Below are 19,320 nucleotides of genomic sequence, written 5' to 3'. Positions count from 1 at the left end.
GTACCTTTCTCACACGCCTCATGTATTACTTTCTGTAGGTTCTGCACTAAACAACAGATAAGTTGTAACAAAGTACATTGTCCACCTTATTATCAATGGAGTCACTCATTTCCAGATATTATAGACATATGTTGAGGTCTTTCAGCTGTCAGGTTTTCCATGTCTATACCAGCCTTTTTGCTAAGGTATTGGTCAGCTTTCTCTCATGCTCTAGGTTGGTATATGTGAAGATGAACTTTCCAAATCTCTCGCCAGCTCATTGACAGCTAAAGTGAAGGAGAAAATGAGCGACGGGCCTGAAGAGCTATCAATAAACCAAGAGCTGTCAGTAAATAATCACCCCTTCTTCATTATAATCATCAAATTATGATCTGGAGAAGTGCAGCTTAGAGGATAATAATCAAATGGGAACAGCATGTTTTATATTCCATACCACTTCTTAGAAAATAGCACCATGACGATGTTTAATCTCTCAATCAGTTTCTCTGACCTTCAGTGAAAGGTTAATCAGTTAGTTCTCAAGCTAAATCTGTTGCTGTGAAAAGGCTATAGAGTCCAGCCCACCTAACAGTAAACAGCCTGAGATACAGAAGCTGCACCTGTGGGATTAGGTTTAACAGCAGGAAGTGAGAGGTTTTGCAGTATATAATTAAGTGGGGAATTTTTTGTTCTTTTGGCCCATGTGTTCATCTGGTCAGGTTAACCAGTGATTAACCTTCACCAAAGCTACTGAAGTCTACACCCCGAATTAGACTAATACAAGCCTTTCTACCTGTGAAAAGCCATTCTTTTAGATAACAAGGCTGCTTAAGAAAAGTAAGACAAAACAAAACAACTTTCCTTCTGACTAACAAAAGTTCTTTCATGCTGGCAGCACATTTACCTTGTTATGCAGACCCGTTTCCTAGTGACTGTGTGTGTGTGAATGTGTTCATTACTCATTAATACCCAAGACTTACAGGTGTAATTTAGAAAGGCTGAAATGATAGATTATTAAAAAGGTTTGTGCCCTTGGTCCGGTTAAGGTATGTGATGCACAGCTTCTATCGACACCCTTTTCTTCATGGCACAAGCAGAAAATAGCTTCTTATAAGTACCAGAATGCACCGTCATCCGAAGTGAAGGATCCAATTCTTCAAAGGCAAGGATGAGTTGATGTCAATGCCAACACGCAAATATTAATTACCAGCAATGGTGGAAGGATAACCTAATCCAAAGAAACCCCGAGGTAAGATAGTCAGTGTCTACCCAAATCCAGCTCTGATCACGTCCCAGCTCATTATGAAGCAACCATGCACAACAATCTATCAGTGTGCTCCTTTATAGATCCTACATTGAGAATGTAAATGTAGCAATTTAGGAGTATACAACACCATTGCTGTCCATTTGGCTGGTCCCAGTGAGCAAATACCCCACTCCGAGATCATTGTGAAAGTTTTTCTCCTGTTCTTTCTCCAATTATCTTAAATGTGTGTGCTCCAGTGGAAACCATTTCCCCACAGTTACTCTTATCAAATCCCCTCATAATTTTGAATACCTTCATTACCTGTCACCTTAACCCTCTCCGCTTTAAGGGGAACAATGTGAGCTTCATAGGATACCTACAGTGCAGAAGAAGGCCATTCGGCCCATCGAGTCTGCACTGGCCCTTCGAATGAGTGCTCTACCCATAACCATTTTCCCCCTGCCCCCAATCCCTATAACCTAATAGCCTAACCTGAACATCCCTGGATTCTAAGGGGCAATTCCTCCGGGTGCTCCGGTTTCCTCCCACAGCCCAAAGATGTGCAGGTTAGGTGGATTGGCCATGCTAAATTGCCCTTAGTGTCCAAAAGAAGGTCAGGTGGGGTTACTGGGTTACGGGAATAGGGTTGAGGTGTGGGCTTGTCGGGTCTGTTTCCAAGGGCAGGTGCCGTCTCGATAGACCGAATAGCCTCCTTCTGCACTGTAAATTCTATGATTTCACAAGTCCAGATGAGACTGTCCACTATACTATATCAACAATCTTTGATGTATGATGTAAGCAATTACCTTGAGTCAAAATCGCAATGATTTAATATAAAGCTTCCTCAAAAGAGTACCTTCACATGACTGTGTGTGACATTTTTTTAATGCAATTCTAATTATGACTAGTTCTGTGTCTTAAGTGAAGCATTACATCCAAGAAATATTCCCAAGGTTTCATCATTGGATGGTTGTAGCTTATAATTCTTCACTAACGTTTTATAATTCTTGTCGCAGTCAATACATTTCTGCTCATAATGTTTACAGCTTGTGTGCATTCTGCCACTGTTTCTAGGCTCCTGGATAACCCCAAGCATAGCTAATTTGTCAGTCATTTTCAAACACCATGTTTAAAATTCTGGTCCCCTGAAATCTGAAGAGACAGAGTCCAGCTATGGCTCAACTTGGAGCATTTACACCTCTGGGACAGAGGTTTGTCGTTTCAGGACTTGAGGACAAAAATCAAGATTGACATTCCTGTCCGGCACCGAGGGAGTGCTGCATGGTTCGAGGTGCCTTATTTCAGATGAAGCATAAAACTGAAGCATAAAACTGCTCTCTCCAGTGGATCAAAAAGATCCTGTGGGATGATTTTGAAAAAGAGCTGGGAGTTATCCCCGGTGTAATGATCAATCTCAAAAAACATTTCATAAACAGATTCATCACATTGCTGTTTATGGGTGCTTGCTGTGCGCCAATCCGCTGCCTTTCCTCCATTACAACAGCAACTACACTTTTGTTTAGCTCAGTTGGCTAGACAGCTGGTTCATGATGCAGAGCGAGGCCAGCAGCGCGGATTCAATTCCCATGAGATGATTCATGAAGGTTCCATCTTCTGAACCTTGCCCCTCGCCTGAGGCGTGGTGATCTTCAGGTTAAATCACCACCAGTCAGCTCTCCCCCTCAAAAGGGGAAAGCAGCCTATGGTCATCTGGGCCTATTGGCTTGGCTGTAAAGTGCTTTGGATGTCCTATGATCGTGAATGTTGTTGATGCTCACTTCAGAAAGGAGAAATTGCAAGTCAAATAAAGGTAGGCCCTTGAAAGTTTAGTTGTGTGCCTTGGCAATTGTGACTGGGTTCAGAAATAATCCACAGCAAAAGAACCCCTAATATTGAGGTGTAAAAATTCATAGCTGATCTGTGAGCGCACGTAGCTACTTCTAGGGATAGAAAACTGCTTTGGGTGGTCATGCAAAATGAGTGAGAGTCCACGGCAGCTTGTTTTGCAATACACCTTACTTTTCGCATCAGTGTCCAGGAGTATCAGACAAAGGGTAAAAACAGGCCGATAATTCGCTATCACTCAAGACAAATTTCTGCTAATGTCCCATATCTGTTGACATTGACTGAATGCAAATTCTGTTTGTGATATATTGACCAAATTTTACTTGCATGCACTTCGGGGATCAATTCCAATGTGGGTTTTTTGCCTCCCCCCCCCCCCCCCCCCTGGCGCCGCCCCCCTCCCCCCCTCCCCCCCCCCCCCCCCCCCCGGCACCGCCCCCCCCCCCCACCCCCCCACCCCCCCCCCGCCACCCCCCCGCCACCCGCCAGAAATCTACACTTCAGATTATTTGTTAAAATATAGATGCCAGGCAGAGAGATTAGTTGTATGTGCAAAACAGAATGAAATAATCCATTCCCTAGGTGCAATTCTGCTTAGCATCAATGAGCGACAATGCAGAAATTCAGCAGGGGCTCAGGCCTCTGAGTATTTTAGAGTAAATTCAAACTTAATTGGCGATGTATGGAAAGGGAATTTGCAGTGCACAGATCGCTACTGTGTGAAATGAAAGTCGGAGGTTTCACTTACACTGCCTTCAAAAACAGGAATCCTGCTGGAGTTGGCCCTGCTGATCAAACTCAAGCACCTGAGCCTTTGATTCACAGTGCTGCCTGTCATTCCAACTCAATTGCTTCATGCTTGATTAGCTTAAACATTGCTGGACTAGGTCACTGGATGAAGCACACAAGTGTGCAGATGTGAGGTATTCCTACTCTGTGGGAGAGGCAATCTGCCCTTTTAACCAACCACCGAGCACCATTGAAGGACTTAAACAGTGCAAAGTTCAGGCCCTGAATAGTGGCAAGCAGCTTGAAGCGACAAATAGAAAATTGCTTTAGCAATTAAAAACATCACCAATAAAAACTTGAAGCCTAGTTAGAGATCGCCATCACTCTCCATATTGGATGTGGGCAGCAATGGAAAGGTTAGCAACACAATGTGGAGGTCGCTCCCTATTATAATTGGAGCTTCCATTGCTGCTTTATCAGTTGGTATGGCAAATAGAAGGCCTGGAGCTGTAGAGGAGCCGGCATCCAGATTTCTTGCTTGACAAAGGAAACATGCACAGCAAGGAGAGTTTTTGGCTGGTGGGTTATGTCATTGCCAGCACAGAATGCACATCAAAATGTTGGGGAAATGGGCAAGATTCCCTTTCACACTATCAAATCAACAATTGGCTAGCTTGTAGTGTTCCTATACAAAATGTTCAAGAACATTTTGAATTTTTTAATTTAATTTTAGATTCACAAAAAAATGCCTTTGTGTACATGTTTTATGATATCACAACACATTTAAAGCACTTTATTTTGATTACAAGTCACAGATGTCTGAGCTTTCAGTTTGAGGCAATTGCTAACATTGATGTCAGTTATGTTACTTGCAATGTTGAATGATAGCCAAATGACTGCTTTTGAGCATAACTGATATCAAACGATAGCTCAATGATTGTTGTTGATTGCAATTGATTGCAAATTAGTACATATTAATGCTGTAAATTAAAAGTAAATTGTGTAAAAAGAAATGATGGCATCCCGATGTCTCATCCATTGATCAGACATTCAGTGCCTCTGAGTGAGGAATCCCACCACCTTCCACAAGGTGACAAGCTGCTGCACCGCTTCACCTGCACACTGCATGTTGACAGGCCCATTAGCAGCTGGGTTAATACCAGCAGCAGTGGGATGGGGGCCTTCAAGTGGTCATTAATTGATGGTGAGGCAGGATGATCGACCTCGGGCCTTCCATCTCAGAACTTTACTCTGGTGGAGACAGGAGGGTAACAGGGTTCTGGTATTCAGCTACCCTGCCAAAGTAAATGCCCTTGCCACCTCAAGCTCATCACCAGCAAGGACAGAAGATCCCACCCATGATTATGAAAGCCAGACAGACAATCCAGTACTGTACAGTACTGGCGCTGTCCTGAATAGTAGAGGTCCCGGACTCAGAGTTGTTGCCAGAGACGCTTTTGCGGCACTATATCATGTAAATGGCACATACTGCAACTAATGTCTGCCAGTGGTGGAAGGAGTGATTGTTTAAGGTGTTGGATGGGGTGTTGGTCAAATAGGCTGCTCTGTCCCAGAAGGTGTCAGAATTATTGCATGTGATCTGCACGCATCCAGGTAAAGGGAGAGTATTCCATCACACTCCTGACTTAATGCCTGTAGATTGTGGACAGGCTTCAGGGAGTCAAAAGGTGAGACTCAATACGCAGCCTCTGATGTACTGTTTTTTTTTAGAACAGTACAGCACAGAACAGGCCCTTCGGCCCTCGATGTTGTGCCGAGCAATGATCACCCTACTCAAGCCCACGTATACCTATCCCAGTAACCCAACAACCCCCATTAACCTTATTTATTTTTTTCGGACACTAAGGGCAATTTAGCCTGGCCAGTCCACCTAACCCGCACATCTTTGGACTGTGGGAGGAAACCGGAGCACCCGGAGGAAACCCACGCACACACGGGGAGGATGTGCAGACTCCGCACAGACAGTGACCCAGCCGGGAATCGAACCTGGGACCCTGGAGCTGTGAAGCATTTATGCTAACCACCATGCTACCGTGCACCGTGTACAATATATTTCTGTTGCTGGTCCAATTGAATTTCCCGTTAACAGTAATCCACCACTCCAACCCCACCGCAGCCTCCATCCCCACAACCCCTCCCCTCCCCTCTTCCAACCCCTCTGCCAACCCCCATCCCTCCTCTTCCTCAAGCCCAACCTCTCCCCCAAGATGTTGACCATGGGGATTCAACAAAGATGCCATTAAATCAAGGGATGGTTAGCTTCTCTCTTGTTGGAGATGTTATTTGTCTGGCATTTCTAAGACGCAATGTTACTTGTCACTTAGCAACCCAAGCTTGAATGTTGACCAGATCTTGTTGTAAGCGGCAATGACTAGATTATGGGGAGTTTAGAACTGAACACTATTAATCAAAGAGTATCCTCACTTCTGACCTTATGATAGAGGGAAAGCTGGTTATGAAGCAGCTGAAAGATGGTTGGTCCTAGGACACTGGCCTGAGGAACTCCTGCAGTGATATTCTGGGCCTAAGATAATCATTCTCCAACAACTACAAACATCTCCTATTTGCTACTACCTGTTAGTGGAGAGTTTCCCCATTAACTTTGCCAATTTTACTAGGCTCCTTAACACCTCTCTCGGCTAAATTCTACCTAAGGCCAGCTCTGGAAATCAGCTCTTTTGTCCATGCTTAACCAATGATTATTGAGGTCAGGAACTGAGTGACCCTGGTGGAACCCATACTGAACATCAGTGAACAAGTTGTTCATGACTAAGTGCCACTTTGTAGCATTGTCAGTGGTATTTTCCATAACTTGCCTGTTGATCAAGAGTAGACTGATGTGGGGGGAGCTGGCTGGTTTAAATTTGTCTTGCTTTTTATGAATAGGAGATATTTGAGCAATTTCTCACTTTGTCGGGAAGGTGCCAGTGTTATAGCTATACTGGGACAGCTCAGCCAGAGGCAATGATGGTTCCAGAGAACAAATCCTCATCATGGCAGCTGGGACCCTTTGTCGTGTCCAGTGTGCTCAACCGTTTCTTGATATCACCTTGGAGTGAATCAAATTGGCTGAAGACTGGTGTCTCTGATGGTGAGGACCCAGGAGGAGGCCAAGATTGGTCATCCACTTGGCACTTTTGCCGAAAGGTGTTTACAAATGACTTTTGCTCCTGTCTTTTGCTCTGGCCGCCTTCACTGGCTAACGGTTTAACTGTCCAGCATCCCTCACAACTGTTTGTGACAGGTCAGCAGAACTTTGATACAATCCACTGGTTGTGTGATTGCTTAGCTCTATATATAGCATGCCGATTCCACTGTTTAGCATGCATGCAGCCCTGTGTTGCTTCTTCACTCAATTGGCACTTCATTGTTTGCTATACCTGATGCTGCTCTGAGCACATTCTCCTAAATCCTTTACTGAACCAGGGTTGCTCCCTGGCTTTATTGCAATGGTAGAGTGAGGGATATGGTGATCAGGAGGTTATAGATTGTGGTTGGATACAATTCTATTTTTCCTCATGGCCTGCAAGTACACCTGGATGCACCCTTTTGAGTTGATAGATCTGTTCTGAATCTATCCCATTTAGTGTGGTTGTGCCACTGGATGGAAGGAATCCTCATTGTGAAAACGTAACTTTATTCTCCACCAAGACTAGGCAGTGGCCACTCTTTCAATGTTGTCATGCACGGATACATCTATAACAGGTAAATTAGTCAAGGCAAGGTCAAGGAATGTCATCCCTCTTTTTGGTTCTCTCACCACCTGTAGGGTTGCCAACTGTGGTTAACTGTATTCCTGGAGGTTTCATCACATGACTTGCCCCCACATTTCAGAATGAGTCGGCCAGCAAATCCATTCTTCCTACACCTTAGACTCATAGATTCATAGAATTTACAGTGCAGAAGGAGGCCATTCAGCCATCGCGTCTGCACCGGCCCTTGGAAAGAGCACCCTGCTTAAGCCCACGCTTCCATCTATCCCCGTAAACCAGTGACCCTACCTATCCTTTTGGACATCAGGGGGTAATTTATCACCGTCAATCCACCTAACCTGCACATTTTTGGACTGTGGGAGGAAACCAGGGCACCCGGACGAAGCACACGCAGACACGGGGAGAATGTGCAGATTCCGCACCGTCACCCAAGGCTGGAATCGAACCCGGGTCCCTGGAGCTGCGAGGCAGCAGTGCTAACCATTGTGCCACTGTGCAGCCCAATTGGAAAACAAAAAGACGCAATTGGATGATGCTTGACTGTCAGCTAAACAACATTTTTTAAAAACTATTTTCAATGCTTTTACGTCTGGTGAAGAAAAATGTTCAAAGAAAGTGACGAAAAAAAGCAATGGGCAGGATTGTCCGTCAGCCGACATCAGAATCAGGAAAAGCAATTGGGCGGAGATAGATTCCGACGCTGAAATCGTGATGGTCGCCGATTTGACGGCATCAGCTGTATGGGCATGAAAGGCACAACCAGTGCCATCTTGTTGGCTGGGATGACTGTGTGTGGGGATTGAAATGTTTAAAGGTGGCTGCAGCTTGTCAGCCTCCCGAGTGTCAATCACAGACCCAGCGAATCCTGTACCATTTTTCATTGGAATCAATTGTGTTATACGTGGAGCCGGTGCTAGCCCCTCCACAGTTGCTGAATCGATCCAGGTGAGGTGCCAGTTTTGTTATCGTGAAAGTCCACAAATTCTGCGTTGGCATCAACACTGGCCGTGTTTCACGGCAGCCTCCGCACCCCCTCCCAGGACCCAATTCTCCCCCCCCGGGCGGGGCTAGCAACGGGGCCCCGTGAAACACGGCAGCGCGGGCTTAGCGACCGTCGCTAAGTCCGCGCGCCAAGCGTCACACTGGCTGAAGCGCACGATGACGTCAGGGTTGGACGGCTCCAACCCGCGCATGCGCGGATGACATCATCACGCAGACGCATCAAACCCACGGATACGTAGGCCGTCATGCCCCTCAGCCGCCCCGTGGACTGATCCTGCGGGGCGGCGGAAGAACAAATAGTGCACGGGTATCGGACCCGCTGCCCGCGATCGGTGCCCACCGATCGCAGGCCCATGCCACCCTTGGCACGGCCGTGGTGCGGCCGTGGTTGTCCGGGACGGCACTTTGCGGCCGTTTTCACGAACGGTGAGAGCAGGTGTGATTGCGTTCGTGAAAACGGCCGTAAAGGCCTGGGAACTCGGCCCATCGGCCTGGGGAGAATCGCTGTTCGCCGTAAAAATGGCGAGCAGCGATTCGTGTCGTGGGGCGGCCGCGGGGGAGGGAGAATAGCGGGAGGGCGTGAGAATTGTCGGGAAGACCCTCCCGCTATTCTCCGACCCGTCGTGGGCAGCGCCTTAGTCTCAGAAATGGAAACTCTCGCCCCCTAATTTTCTTTTTAGAAACCAGGGAGGGAAGATACTGAACAAATTCACCGGCGTCTGCTGCTGAACTTTTAACAAAAGGAATAAAACATTTATTGAACAGGGAAAATTAACTATATTACACCAGACAAAGAGGTTGGCAAATATCACAATATGTACACAAGAAAGTGATTCAAATATTCGCTATTCCTTCACCCGATCTATATCTTTATAGGCACATGCAAATTTGGAAAGATAAAACAACTTACCATGGCCTGAATTCTCCTGCTGTTGTGATTCTCTTTTCCCGCTGGCAGTGTACCCTCGCCGGCGGGATTCCCGGCGGCATAGGATGGCTTGAATGGCAAATCCCAATGACAAACGACGGGAAGAGAGATTCCATTGCCAGTCAATATTATGCCACCATGAAACACGAAGCTGGGGGACCAGAGAATCCCACCCCTTATCTATCTTCTTATACCCTGAATTCTTATACCCTGAATTCTTATATTCAGGGTAAGTAAGTGATACCTGTGAACCAACTGATGAACTGTGGAAAGTCACACTACACTCCAAAGTAAGTGACACATGCGACCAAAAGAGATTACATTGATTTCTGAACAATCTACCCAGGTACTTGTCACATTGTGAACCAACCTGTCTCACTGAAACTCTGTTGTTCTCATAAGGGTTTCCAATCTCCACAATTGAAGAACTCACTTTGGAATTCTCTTCAAACATCACTCCTACTCAGACGGATTCAACAAGGATCCATCTCCACGGTTTCAGTCTCATCTTTTGAGACTTCTTTCCCCTGGCTCTCTGAGTACACTCCAGGCTTGACCTTCCAGGTAAACTTTGAGATCTTCAGCTATGCCGAGCAGCACACCACTGCTCCAAAAGGGTACCTTTGCCCTTACACCCCAAAGAACAGGGTCACTAACCTTCAGCTACCATCTTAGATCTTCAGGGCTTCTCTCAAACCATTTTGCTTCCAGTCTGCTCTCCACAGTGCTCTCTCTTTAACTTGCAGCCTTTTTCCCTGCTCCTCTCATTCATTTTGACTCAATAGGATCTATTTCTGATACCTGTCTTCGTCCCTGTGTGGGGGCTTTTTTCTGGGACCCCTTTCTGTCCCACTCTCTGGTTTAGGTCATTCTTCTTGGTTTGTGATATTCTCCCTGTTCCTCTCCCCATGTCTAGCTCCCGGGGTCCCCTTCAGCATATTGGCACCAGTTTAGGACACCTGACCTGCCATTTTGCATTGTTTCACGTTAATTCTTTTCCTTCTGCTCATGTGCACAGGGCCAATTCCTGCCTAAAGAATGTGAAATTGTTGAACTGCGCATGGGTGGCCATCTGCCGGCTAGTCCCATGAACCACCGAGAACCTGGCCTCCGAATACCCGATCTCTCACTCCAATGACGGTACGGTAGCTCAGTGCCTAGCACTGCTGCCTCACGGTGCCAGGGACTCGATTCTGGCCTTGGGTGTCAGTGTGGTTTGTACGTTCTTCCCATGTCTCATGGGTTTCCTCCAGGAGCTTCAGTTTCTTCCCACAGCCCAACGAAGTGCAGATTCGGTGGGGCTACAGGGATAGGGCTGGGGATTAGGCCTAGGTAGGGTGTTCTTACAGAGAGTTGGTGCAGACACAATGGACCAAACGGCCTCCTTCTGCACTGTAGGAATTCTATGGATTGAGGTAAGTATCGAAGTTTATTATAACATACTAAGCAATGAAAGAACTGTGAGGTTATCTGAAGGCTTTGCATTGATCAGCAGTATAACTGCAGCAGTTTAATAGCCATCACTTTGCAGCGTGCATACCTGAGCCATCTACTTGGATATGGTATTGCCGTGTAGTCATAGCTTGGAGCCATTTCATAATTCTGCCTCTGTTCCAAGATTTTAGTATGTAGGTAATCTAGAATGCCTGCTGCCAAACATGCTTCACTGCTGCCCTCCGAAGTGTTAAATGGAGCACTCGCCTCCTACCTATTTAATGCTGCAGAATCTGCACTTGAGATTGCATCAGTAAAGTGGTTCAGATTCTTCCCTAATTTACCCAGTCCAAACTTTTACTCTTGTTTTCCCATCACAGCATTTAGACCAACACTGGAAACCTTGGCCCAACTTTCGAGACTGACGTTACAATGAGCATCCCAAGAAATGGCAGCTGCTGTCCTTCAACAGTGAGGACTGCATTGGATAGACCCCAAACGTCTTTTAGCTGGACCTGACTGGATCAGAAACTCACTCTGAACAGCAGATTAACCCAAACCAAAGCCTTGATGAAGGAAGGCATTCCTATTTCAGGCAGGCGCAAAACTTGCAATCACCAGTTTCACACTACATACAGCGAAACCAGAAAATATAGCTCACAAGGTAATTACACTATTACTGGGAAGTTAGAAAGATATAACGTTACAATCTGGCTTTGGTTTGACAGTCATTGTGACTACAGCTCACTTTTCTAACACTGGCATGAATGTGGCGAGACAGTTGACGTTTTAATCCTTCCCTCTACTTTGCCCCACGCCTCGCTTTTCCTTTATTGTTCGCTGGCTTTCAGAACTGCTACTGTTCACGTCCCAACTCGTTGAGTGGATTTAACGGTTTGGACAGGTTGACTTTATAGAAGGAAACTGACAAATAGATAGAATCACTCTGAACAGATAGCAGGGGGAAAGCAGAAGATGTAGAATAGAAGAAAGGCAGCCTTTCAGAAAGCAACGAGCAATATCTGTCGCCGAGGCGTTTCAGACATTGATACTTTGCAGAGAAGGCATACCTAATGTACAAAGTCCCTCCATCCCCTCCCCATGCTGCTGATGCCTTTAAGGTTCTGCATATCGTGTTGATTCCATTTGGTAAAAACATTTGCACAGATTGTTCCCATGGACATTCACACATTCATGCATGAAAAATAAGATGATAGATTTGAGTTCAAAGTTCAAGTTGTTTGTGTTTTTTTTAATAAGTGCTAATTCAGTGCGAGAAAGCAATTTGTTTTATCTTCATTTTACTGTAGTACAAAAGGTGACCTGTGCAGTCTGATGAGCTGAGCGATGAAGTTTAATGGTGCTAATAATGAAAAAAATTGTTTTCTTCCTTCCCTGGTACCTCAGTACCTTCTGACAAACCGGAGAACTTGTCAGTTTTTCAAGATGTGCACTAATAAGGACTGTATCTCTTCGCCATTCATTATAAATAATTACCCTTTGCAAGTTGCAATGTAGAAGCAATTGTTTTAAAAGAACTGCAATTCTAATTGGTAAATGTCTGCAGCTGTTGCAGTGAATCCATCCAAGTTTGTGTAAGTTCTTGTAATAATTAGTTAGTGTCTCAAAACTGCAGACTGTATGAGAAAATCTATTCTCAAGGTGTGAAATGCCCATATGTCTCCTTGTCTGCGACAGGTAGATGATCAGAGCAGGAGAAGAAAATAGGTTCTGGCTGCATTTATTAAAATGAGACCACAGCAAGGCTGTCAATCAATTTGGAATGGAATTTAGCAAATGAAAGTTCAAGTGTCCCAACTTCAGCCCACTTTAAAAATATTCAAAGTGGTCGAGTGTTGGGTGGCTGGGATTAACATGGGCAATAAAACAAAAACAAATAATCCAGCAGGTTCGTCAGATAGAATTCATATCCTATCCAGTCGCACACAATTCTAATTTGAAAATATATCACTGGTCCTTCATTGTTACGGAGTCAAACTCCTGAAACTCCCACCCTAACAGCACCATTGGGTCTACCTTCATTACATGGACTGCTGCAGTTCAAGGAGAGACTTGCCACAACTTTCTCAAGTGCAATTCACGTCAGGCATTAAATTCTGGCCTTGTGAGCCATGTCCATATCCCATCAATGAAATCAATCAAAAAATAACTATTGTTCATGAATTGTTACTGTGTAAAGAATCTTCAAGTTTCAATCTGATAATGATTCAATTACTTTACCCACAGTTGGATTCATCTGAATCTGATTTGTCACCTTTTTTTGGTGTAGCTGCCACACTGAGTATCTTTGCCTCAGTCGCTCTCAAAAGTCTGAGTTCAATGTCTTCTATTTATTAGTGAGCACTTCATTTTGAGCTCTATCAGCTGTTGGGAGTTCCATTTCATTTTTATGGAAGTCAGAAGTTTGTTTTGGTCATCTCTCTTTCAGAAGCACTTGTTGCTTGAAACATTCTGAAGAAATACCTGGTAATCATTCAGTACGTTTACTACCCTGTGCTGGCCTTCTGTTTCAGTGTCCATTTGGATCGTACATGTTCATGTCTTCTGTGACTGCTTTTTCGTGCAGTTATAGTATGCAAGAATTTTTTAACGACTTACCCATTTTTTCGAGGTCTTCCTTTGCTTCTCTGATCACTCATGTAACACATTTCTACATCTTCTTACATTCATCTCTGTGAACCCGGTGCCCTATCATGACGCAGCATTTTGAAGATGTAATATTTGTCTTTATTTTGTTTTTGTTGGTTTGTTGGTTGATTTGCTCAAATACCTATTCAATCTGTCAATCTGAGCTTGTTAGTTTTGAGAATGTACTTGTTCAGCATGCTGACCTTTATGATCCTGAAAGCTATCAGGGCTGTGATCCCAACATGGGGCAGAGCGGTAGCATAGTGGTTAGCATAAATGCTTCACAGCTCCAGGGTCCCAGGTTCGATTCCCGGCTGGGTCACTGTCTGTGCGGAGTCTGCACGTCCTCCCCGTGTGTGCGTGGGTTTCCTCCGGGTGCTCCGGTTTCCTCCCACAGTCCAAAGATGTGCAGGTTAGGTGGATTGGCCATGCTAAATTGCCCGTAGTGTCCTAAAAAAAAAGTAAGGTTAAGGGGGTGGTTGTTGGGTTACGGGTATAGGGTGGATACGTGAGTTTGAGTAGGGTGATCATGGCTTGGCACAACATTGAGGGCCGAAGGGCCTGTTCTGTGCTGTACTGTTCTATGTATAACTACTCTGAAGGGACTTGATGTGTTGGGCACTGTAGACTTGTGAAGCAGACATATGCCACCAACACTGAAGAAGGTTCAACACTATTTTATTAACTCTTATAAAATACTAGACATACTATAACTGTGGGTTTACACAATGCTAGTTTAACTAGAGACCTGTGCTTGTCCGAACCAGTTGAATCTCTCAGCACGTGGTGTGAGTCCATACGATACTTGATGAGCTCTTGTGCTTCTGAGAGGCAGCATCTAGAATGAGGGGGAAAAGTGATGCCCTCTGTCTTTATAGTGCATGTGTTCTAACTGGTGATTGGTTGCGGTGTTTGTGCATGTTGATTGGTCCTAGTGTATGTGCCTGCACATGATATACTGGTGTATATTATGACAAGACTGGTTTACCACAGTGGGCTAAACAGCTAGCTTGTAATGCAGAACAAGTCCAGCAGCACGGGTTCAATTCCCGTACCGGTCCCCCAAACAGGCATCGGAATGTGGCGACTCGGGGCTTTTCACAGTAACTTCAATCAAAAGCCTACGAGTGACAATAAGCGATTATTATTATTGTGCCTGCCGGAGCTCGCAAACATTGAACTTGCCAGAGTTTCCATGGATTTGCTTGCGGCAGACAGGCAGAAGTACCATTGTGGGTGTATCTCCGTCACTCACCTGTCACGTGCAGTTTAAATAATGTGGCACTTGCTGACTATTTGGTAGGGAAAGAATACTTAGTCCATCCATCCCACCTCCACAGATCTCAGCCATGTAAGTTTCAGTGGCAGTGTCCCGTGGGAACTTATTCTTTGTAGTATCCATCAGGAACTTTTGAGTTTCACCGGCCAAGAACCCATAGACTGCCTCTGGATGCACAAGACTGTCCATAACTTCCAGCTGGAAGTTCCATTTCCTGTGGAGTGCAGTGAGCAGAAAGGTTCTTAAACTGCATTTAAAAAGTAACTTGTTGGCTCTGAAGTAGTTTGGGTGTGGCAAGGCACCATGTATAAGTGTGAGTTCTTTATTTCTTTTCCAACTGTTGCCTGTCATTTAGCATGTTCCAATAAATAGAAGCATCTTTCATCCTCTTCAGTTTTCATTCTTTTGTTGTTGTAAATGTCATCATTTTGTAATATGTAAAATAATTCTTTAAGGCATCAATTAAAGAAAAATTTTCATATTGACATGGTTCTTTTACCTTCACTCCCTCCAGTTGCTAACATGAATGATAAAGTTTCTGTAAAATCTTACACTGATTATTTTGCTCATATTCACCACTGCTATGTGTATCCAAGTGTATGAGGCATAGATAGTACAGTAATAGGAAACTAGGAAACTTATTTTATATCTAAAATCCCTACAGTGCAGAAGTTGTCCATTTGGCCCATCAAGTCTGCATTGACCCTCGGAAGGAACACCCTACCTAGGGCCATGCCCCCACCCTGTCTCCATAACCAATAATCCCACCTCACCTTTTGGACAGCAAGGGGCAATTTAGCATGCAAATCCACAAAACTTGCACATCTTTGGGCTGTGGGATGAAACCGGAGCCCCCGGAGGAAACTCACACAGACACGGGGGGGGGGGAAATGCAAACTCGACACAATCACCTGAGGTTGGATTTGAAGCCTGGTACCTGGTGCTGTGAGGCAGCTGTTAAGAGCAGTGAAGTGGAGTAATTCTCCATAGAAAATTCTACCAATTTTCCTGTCACTGTAATTCTCCATTGGCTATGTAAGGGCAGATCCCCTGATGGGAAGCACTGATAGGAGAGCAATTGTTGGAAAGTTGGTTTCCCACTTGCTTGTATTTTCCACCCATTCCTTTAAACAGATGAGTAATCAAGGACAGCAAGGCAGAAGTTCCCAAATAGCATTTCTTTCAAGTGTTACACTGTGCTGGCCACCCCCAATTAGAGTCAACCACACAATCTTCTGTTTGCATTTTCCTGTCATAGGTTCTGACTGGCATTACTGCGGTGCAGAGAGCTCCTAATCTCTGAGCCAATACAGGTTGGATTCTCAGGGACCACTTGCCAATAGCCCCTTGCTGTGGTTGACTGTTCGCTAGTTTCCAATGAGGGGATGGGTGAAGCACCTTGAGGCAACTTTGCTAGGAGTAAGGAAACATATATCAGTGTTATTATGTCAGCTTTTTGCCTAATGAGTAAGTTTGGTTGTCATCGAGAATTCCTGGTCTGTGCCTTCTCACATGGATGGTGAGTTTTCCCTGTGCAGAGAAAAGGGTGAATGAGGAACAAATACAGGTCGAACAAGATAAATCACATTGGTGAGACATTTCTTTTTATCTATTTCATTCTAGCAACCTGGAATGGACCTAGCAGACACCTATATCACATTTGTACGACAGAACCAGGACATACTTCGGGACAAGGTCAATGAGGAAATGTATATAGAAAATTTGTTTGATGTAAGTATCTACCCTTGCAAGGCATGCTGGGAAAAAACACAAGGATTATTTTCTGGAGAGGGATAAGTAGCATTTGGAGACCCGGTGTCTTGCATGGTGTTAAATGTTGACCTGGATTTCCACACTGACCCCCTTCTGTTGTATGTGTGGGAATGCTGTCCAGTAACCTGCTTCCAAAACTGAGGCACTGTTAAATGAGTTAATGTTTTAGTTTTTATATTTTTCCATGGAGGATCTCTACAGATAATAGAGCAGTCATAACAGATAATGTAGCTTTTCTCACAACACTCTACAGCGCTGTAAAAGTACCAGCTTATTGAACATGGATACCAAAACTGGTGTTCAGTTGATGGAGAGTGATCCCGTGGTATCTTGAATGTAGGAACTAGATTGTCCACAATGTCTTAAAATAATTCATCCTAGTCAGTAGTGTTAAGTGAGTAATTCACCTCTTCCACATAGTTTTTTTTCATATTCATTTCCTTCACATTCATCTTACCAAGTCACAGAATGGCATATTAGTCTAATGGATTTTGCTGTTAAGGAGATTAAATGGACCCCTTTCAACGGAATGGCTACGAATGTGATGTAGGTGTAACTTTCCATGCTCCATTATTAAAGAGAGAAAACACAGTATCCATCAATTGACATCTATTTATTGTTTGGTCTCAGTATCGGCTGCATGGATTATATTACAAAGTTCCCGCATAGGTTTGGATGAAGAAGACATATAAGGCCATTTGATTTCAGCCTTTCTCCAACTCTATCATCTTAACTTCTGCAGCACCTAGCTGTTCCTATTGTCCAATATGTATGCCTGCTCTATGCGAACATTTGCGTTTTATTCAGCAGCCTTTCAGAAGTCATGGGAAAGATGAGACTTTAGCTGATGTTATATTTTATTGAACGCATAGGTGCTGTAGATTTTTGACTCAAAAATCCTGTGCAGTCCGTAGCAAGATCAAAGCAAATGTTGGATTTGGTAAGACCAGCTGTCAAGAAGATCCATTTTCTCCTGGAACTTCCCAGCTGGGGACATTCTTGGGCCTTAGGGAATCCAGGATATTTGAGATTGTTGGAGACTGGGTTAAACCTGCACTTCAGGAGATAGCAACACCTAATCCGGTTTCAGAGAAGCATTTCATCTTTACAAGGTGGATTTGATTTATGCAACTCAGATCATTCTTTGATCATCTCCCTCATTTTATACTGCATAAGAGGGGGTGGAGCAAAGTAGGTCAGTGATAGGTGGAAGCTAGGAGACGTGAAGGCCACAAGACAGTGGAGGTGCTTATGGTAGTGTGAAGGACATTTTATTTTATATCATGGAAATGATCTGAATACAGATAATTATCTCCACACGGACAGTGACCAGGTCCGGGATCGAACCTGGGTCCTCAGCGTCATAGACAGCAGTGCTAACTACTGCACCACCGTGCCACCCACCACATTTGTCCACTTAAACTGCAAAACATATTTCCATGACTGGTTAGTTTTTACCAGGTAGGCACAACATTTCGTAAGTTAGTTGCATGTTTCGAGTAATTTCAGTGATAAGGTATATTTTTGTTCAGCTCGTTTCCAAGTTAATTAAATTTGCCTTCTCCTGATCTGAGCAATTTCATTGCCTTGCCTCATTAACATCCCATTAAAAGTTCCAGAGATTCGGCAAAGCATTTAATCAAAACATCAAGGAGATAATTTTAATTTTGTGTGATACTGTAATCTGGATACTAATGAATCAGCAACCCATTTTACATCTATTGATCTTCAATTACATTGACGTCAATGGAATTATCCCACAAAGATTTCAAAAATCTAATAACTGAAGCAATGTTATCTAGTAGAACAAATAATATTCATAAGTATTAGTATCGTCCTCATTTGCCTTTCATTGTTTGGAAGAAACAAAGAATATCAGACTTTCTTGTATCTCTTTTCACCTCAGTGACACTGAAGATAATTTTTCATAAACTCATATATATCTTAGAAGTTATTGCTGTATGTTCCTTAAAATAGCTGTCTTTAAAGAAGCATCGATTTCTACAAGCTGCTGTCTGAGTTATAGAGCTGAATGATGTCCATCCATAACTTTAGGTATTGAGTACCCTGACTGGTATACTCCACAACACGGAGCTATAATTGTTCTGGAATTCTAACTGACTTTGGAAATCACTTTTATTGATCTTTTCCAACCATCAGAGGGAAAACGTGGAATGGTGCTGTGCTGAATACTCCCTTTTATAGAGTAAAGGGAGCACCTGATGTAATTATGATGCAACATCAAGTAACTGAGATCTGGTGAGAAGCAGAAATACAACCTCATGTCAAATACTGAGATATACATCAGAAAATAAACAAGAATTTTTTTTTTTACAAATAACAGTCTGTGGCAGCATCCTTAGGGTAACGGGCAAATCCTAAAGAAACCCCATCTAAGACCCCGAACTCAAGACAAAACATGGTGGCAGCAGACAGAGTGTAAAGGACCCAGGAAAATTCCAAGTAAAGACTGCAGACCTGAAAGACCAACAAATTCCTTGGAAAAAGGATAAGAAGAAAAAAAGGCTGACGACTCACTTGAAAATGAAGCATTGTGGGTGCAGGCTGGCACAAAAGCCCAGAGTCCAGACAAACTACTGAAGCAACAAAAGATCTAAAGGACAAGTGTGGAGTTTACATTGCCACTACCAGAACCTTTGCAAGTTGCTGAAGGCTCACAACATGCTCAACACTGGGGCACAGATCAGAGGCTCATAATCCT

General features: G+C 44.1%; 1 protein-coding gene across 31 annotated transcripts in view; it reads left to right on the top strand.

Moving 5' to 3' along the window:
* cadps2 (Ca++-dependent secretion activator 2) overlaps positions 1-19,320 on the top strand; it is an 858,338-nt gene that overhangs the window by 786,913 nt on the left and 52,105 nt on the right. For 30 of the 31 annotated variants that reach the window (XM_038780116.1, XM_038780122.1, XM_038780121.1 and 27 more), the window contains one exon: positions 16,449-16,556. In XM_038780116.1, the coding sequence (XP_038636044.1) occupies positions 16,449-16,556 (108 nt within the window). The remainder of the gene's footprint in view (positions 1-16,448; positions 16,557-19,320) is intronic. The other variant, XM_038780106.1, reaches the window with a different exon arrangement.

The sequence above is a fragment of the Scyliorhinus canicula genome, chromosome 20, assembly GCF_902713615.1.
Source record: "Scyliorhinus canicula chromosome 20, sScyCan1.1, whole genome shotgun sequence".
Lineage (NCBI taxonomy): Eukaryota > Metazoa > Chordata > Chondrichthyes > Carcharhiniformes > Scyliorhinidae > Scyliorhinus > Scyliorhinus canicula.
Note: the sequence above shows the minus strand (reverse complement) of the source record. Positions and strands in the feature narration are given on the sequence as shown.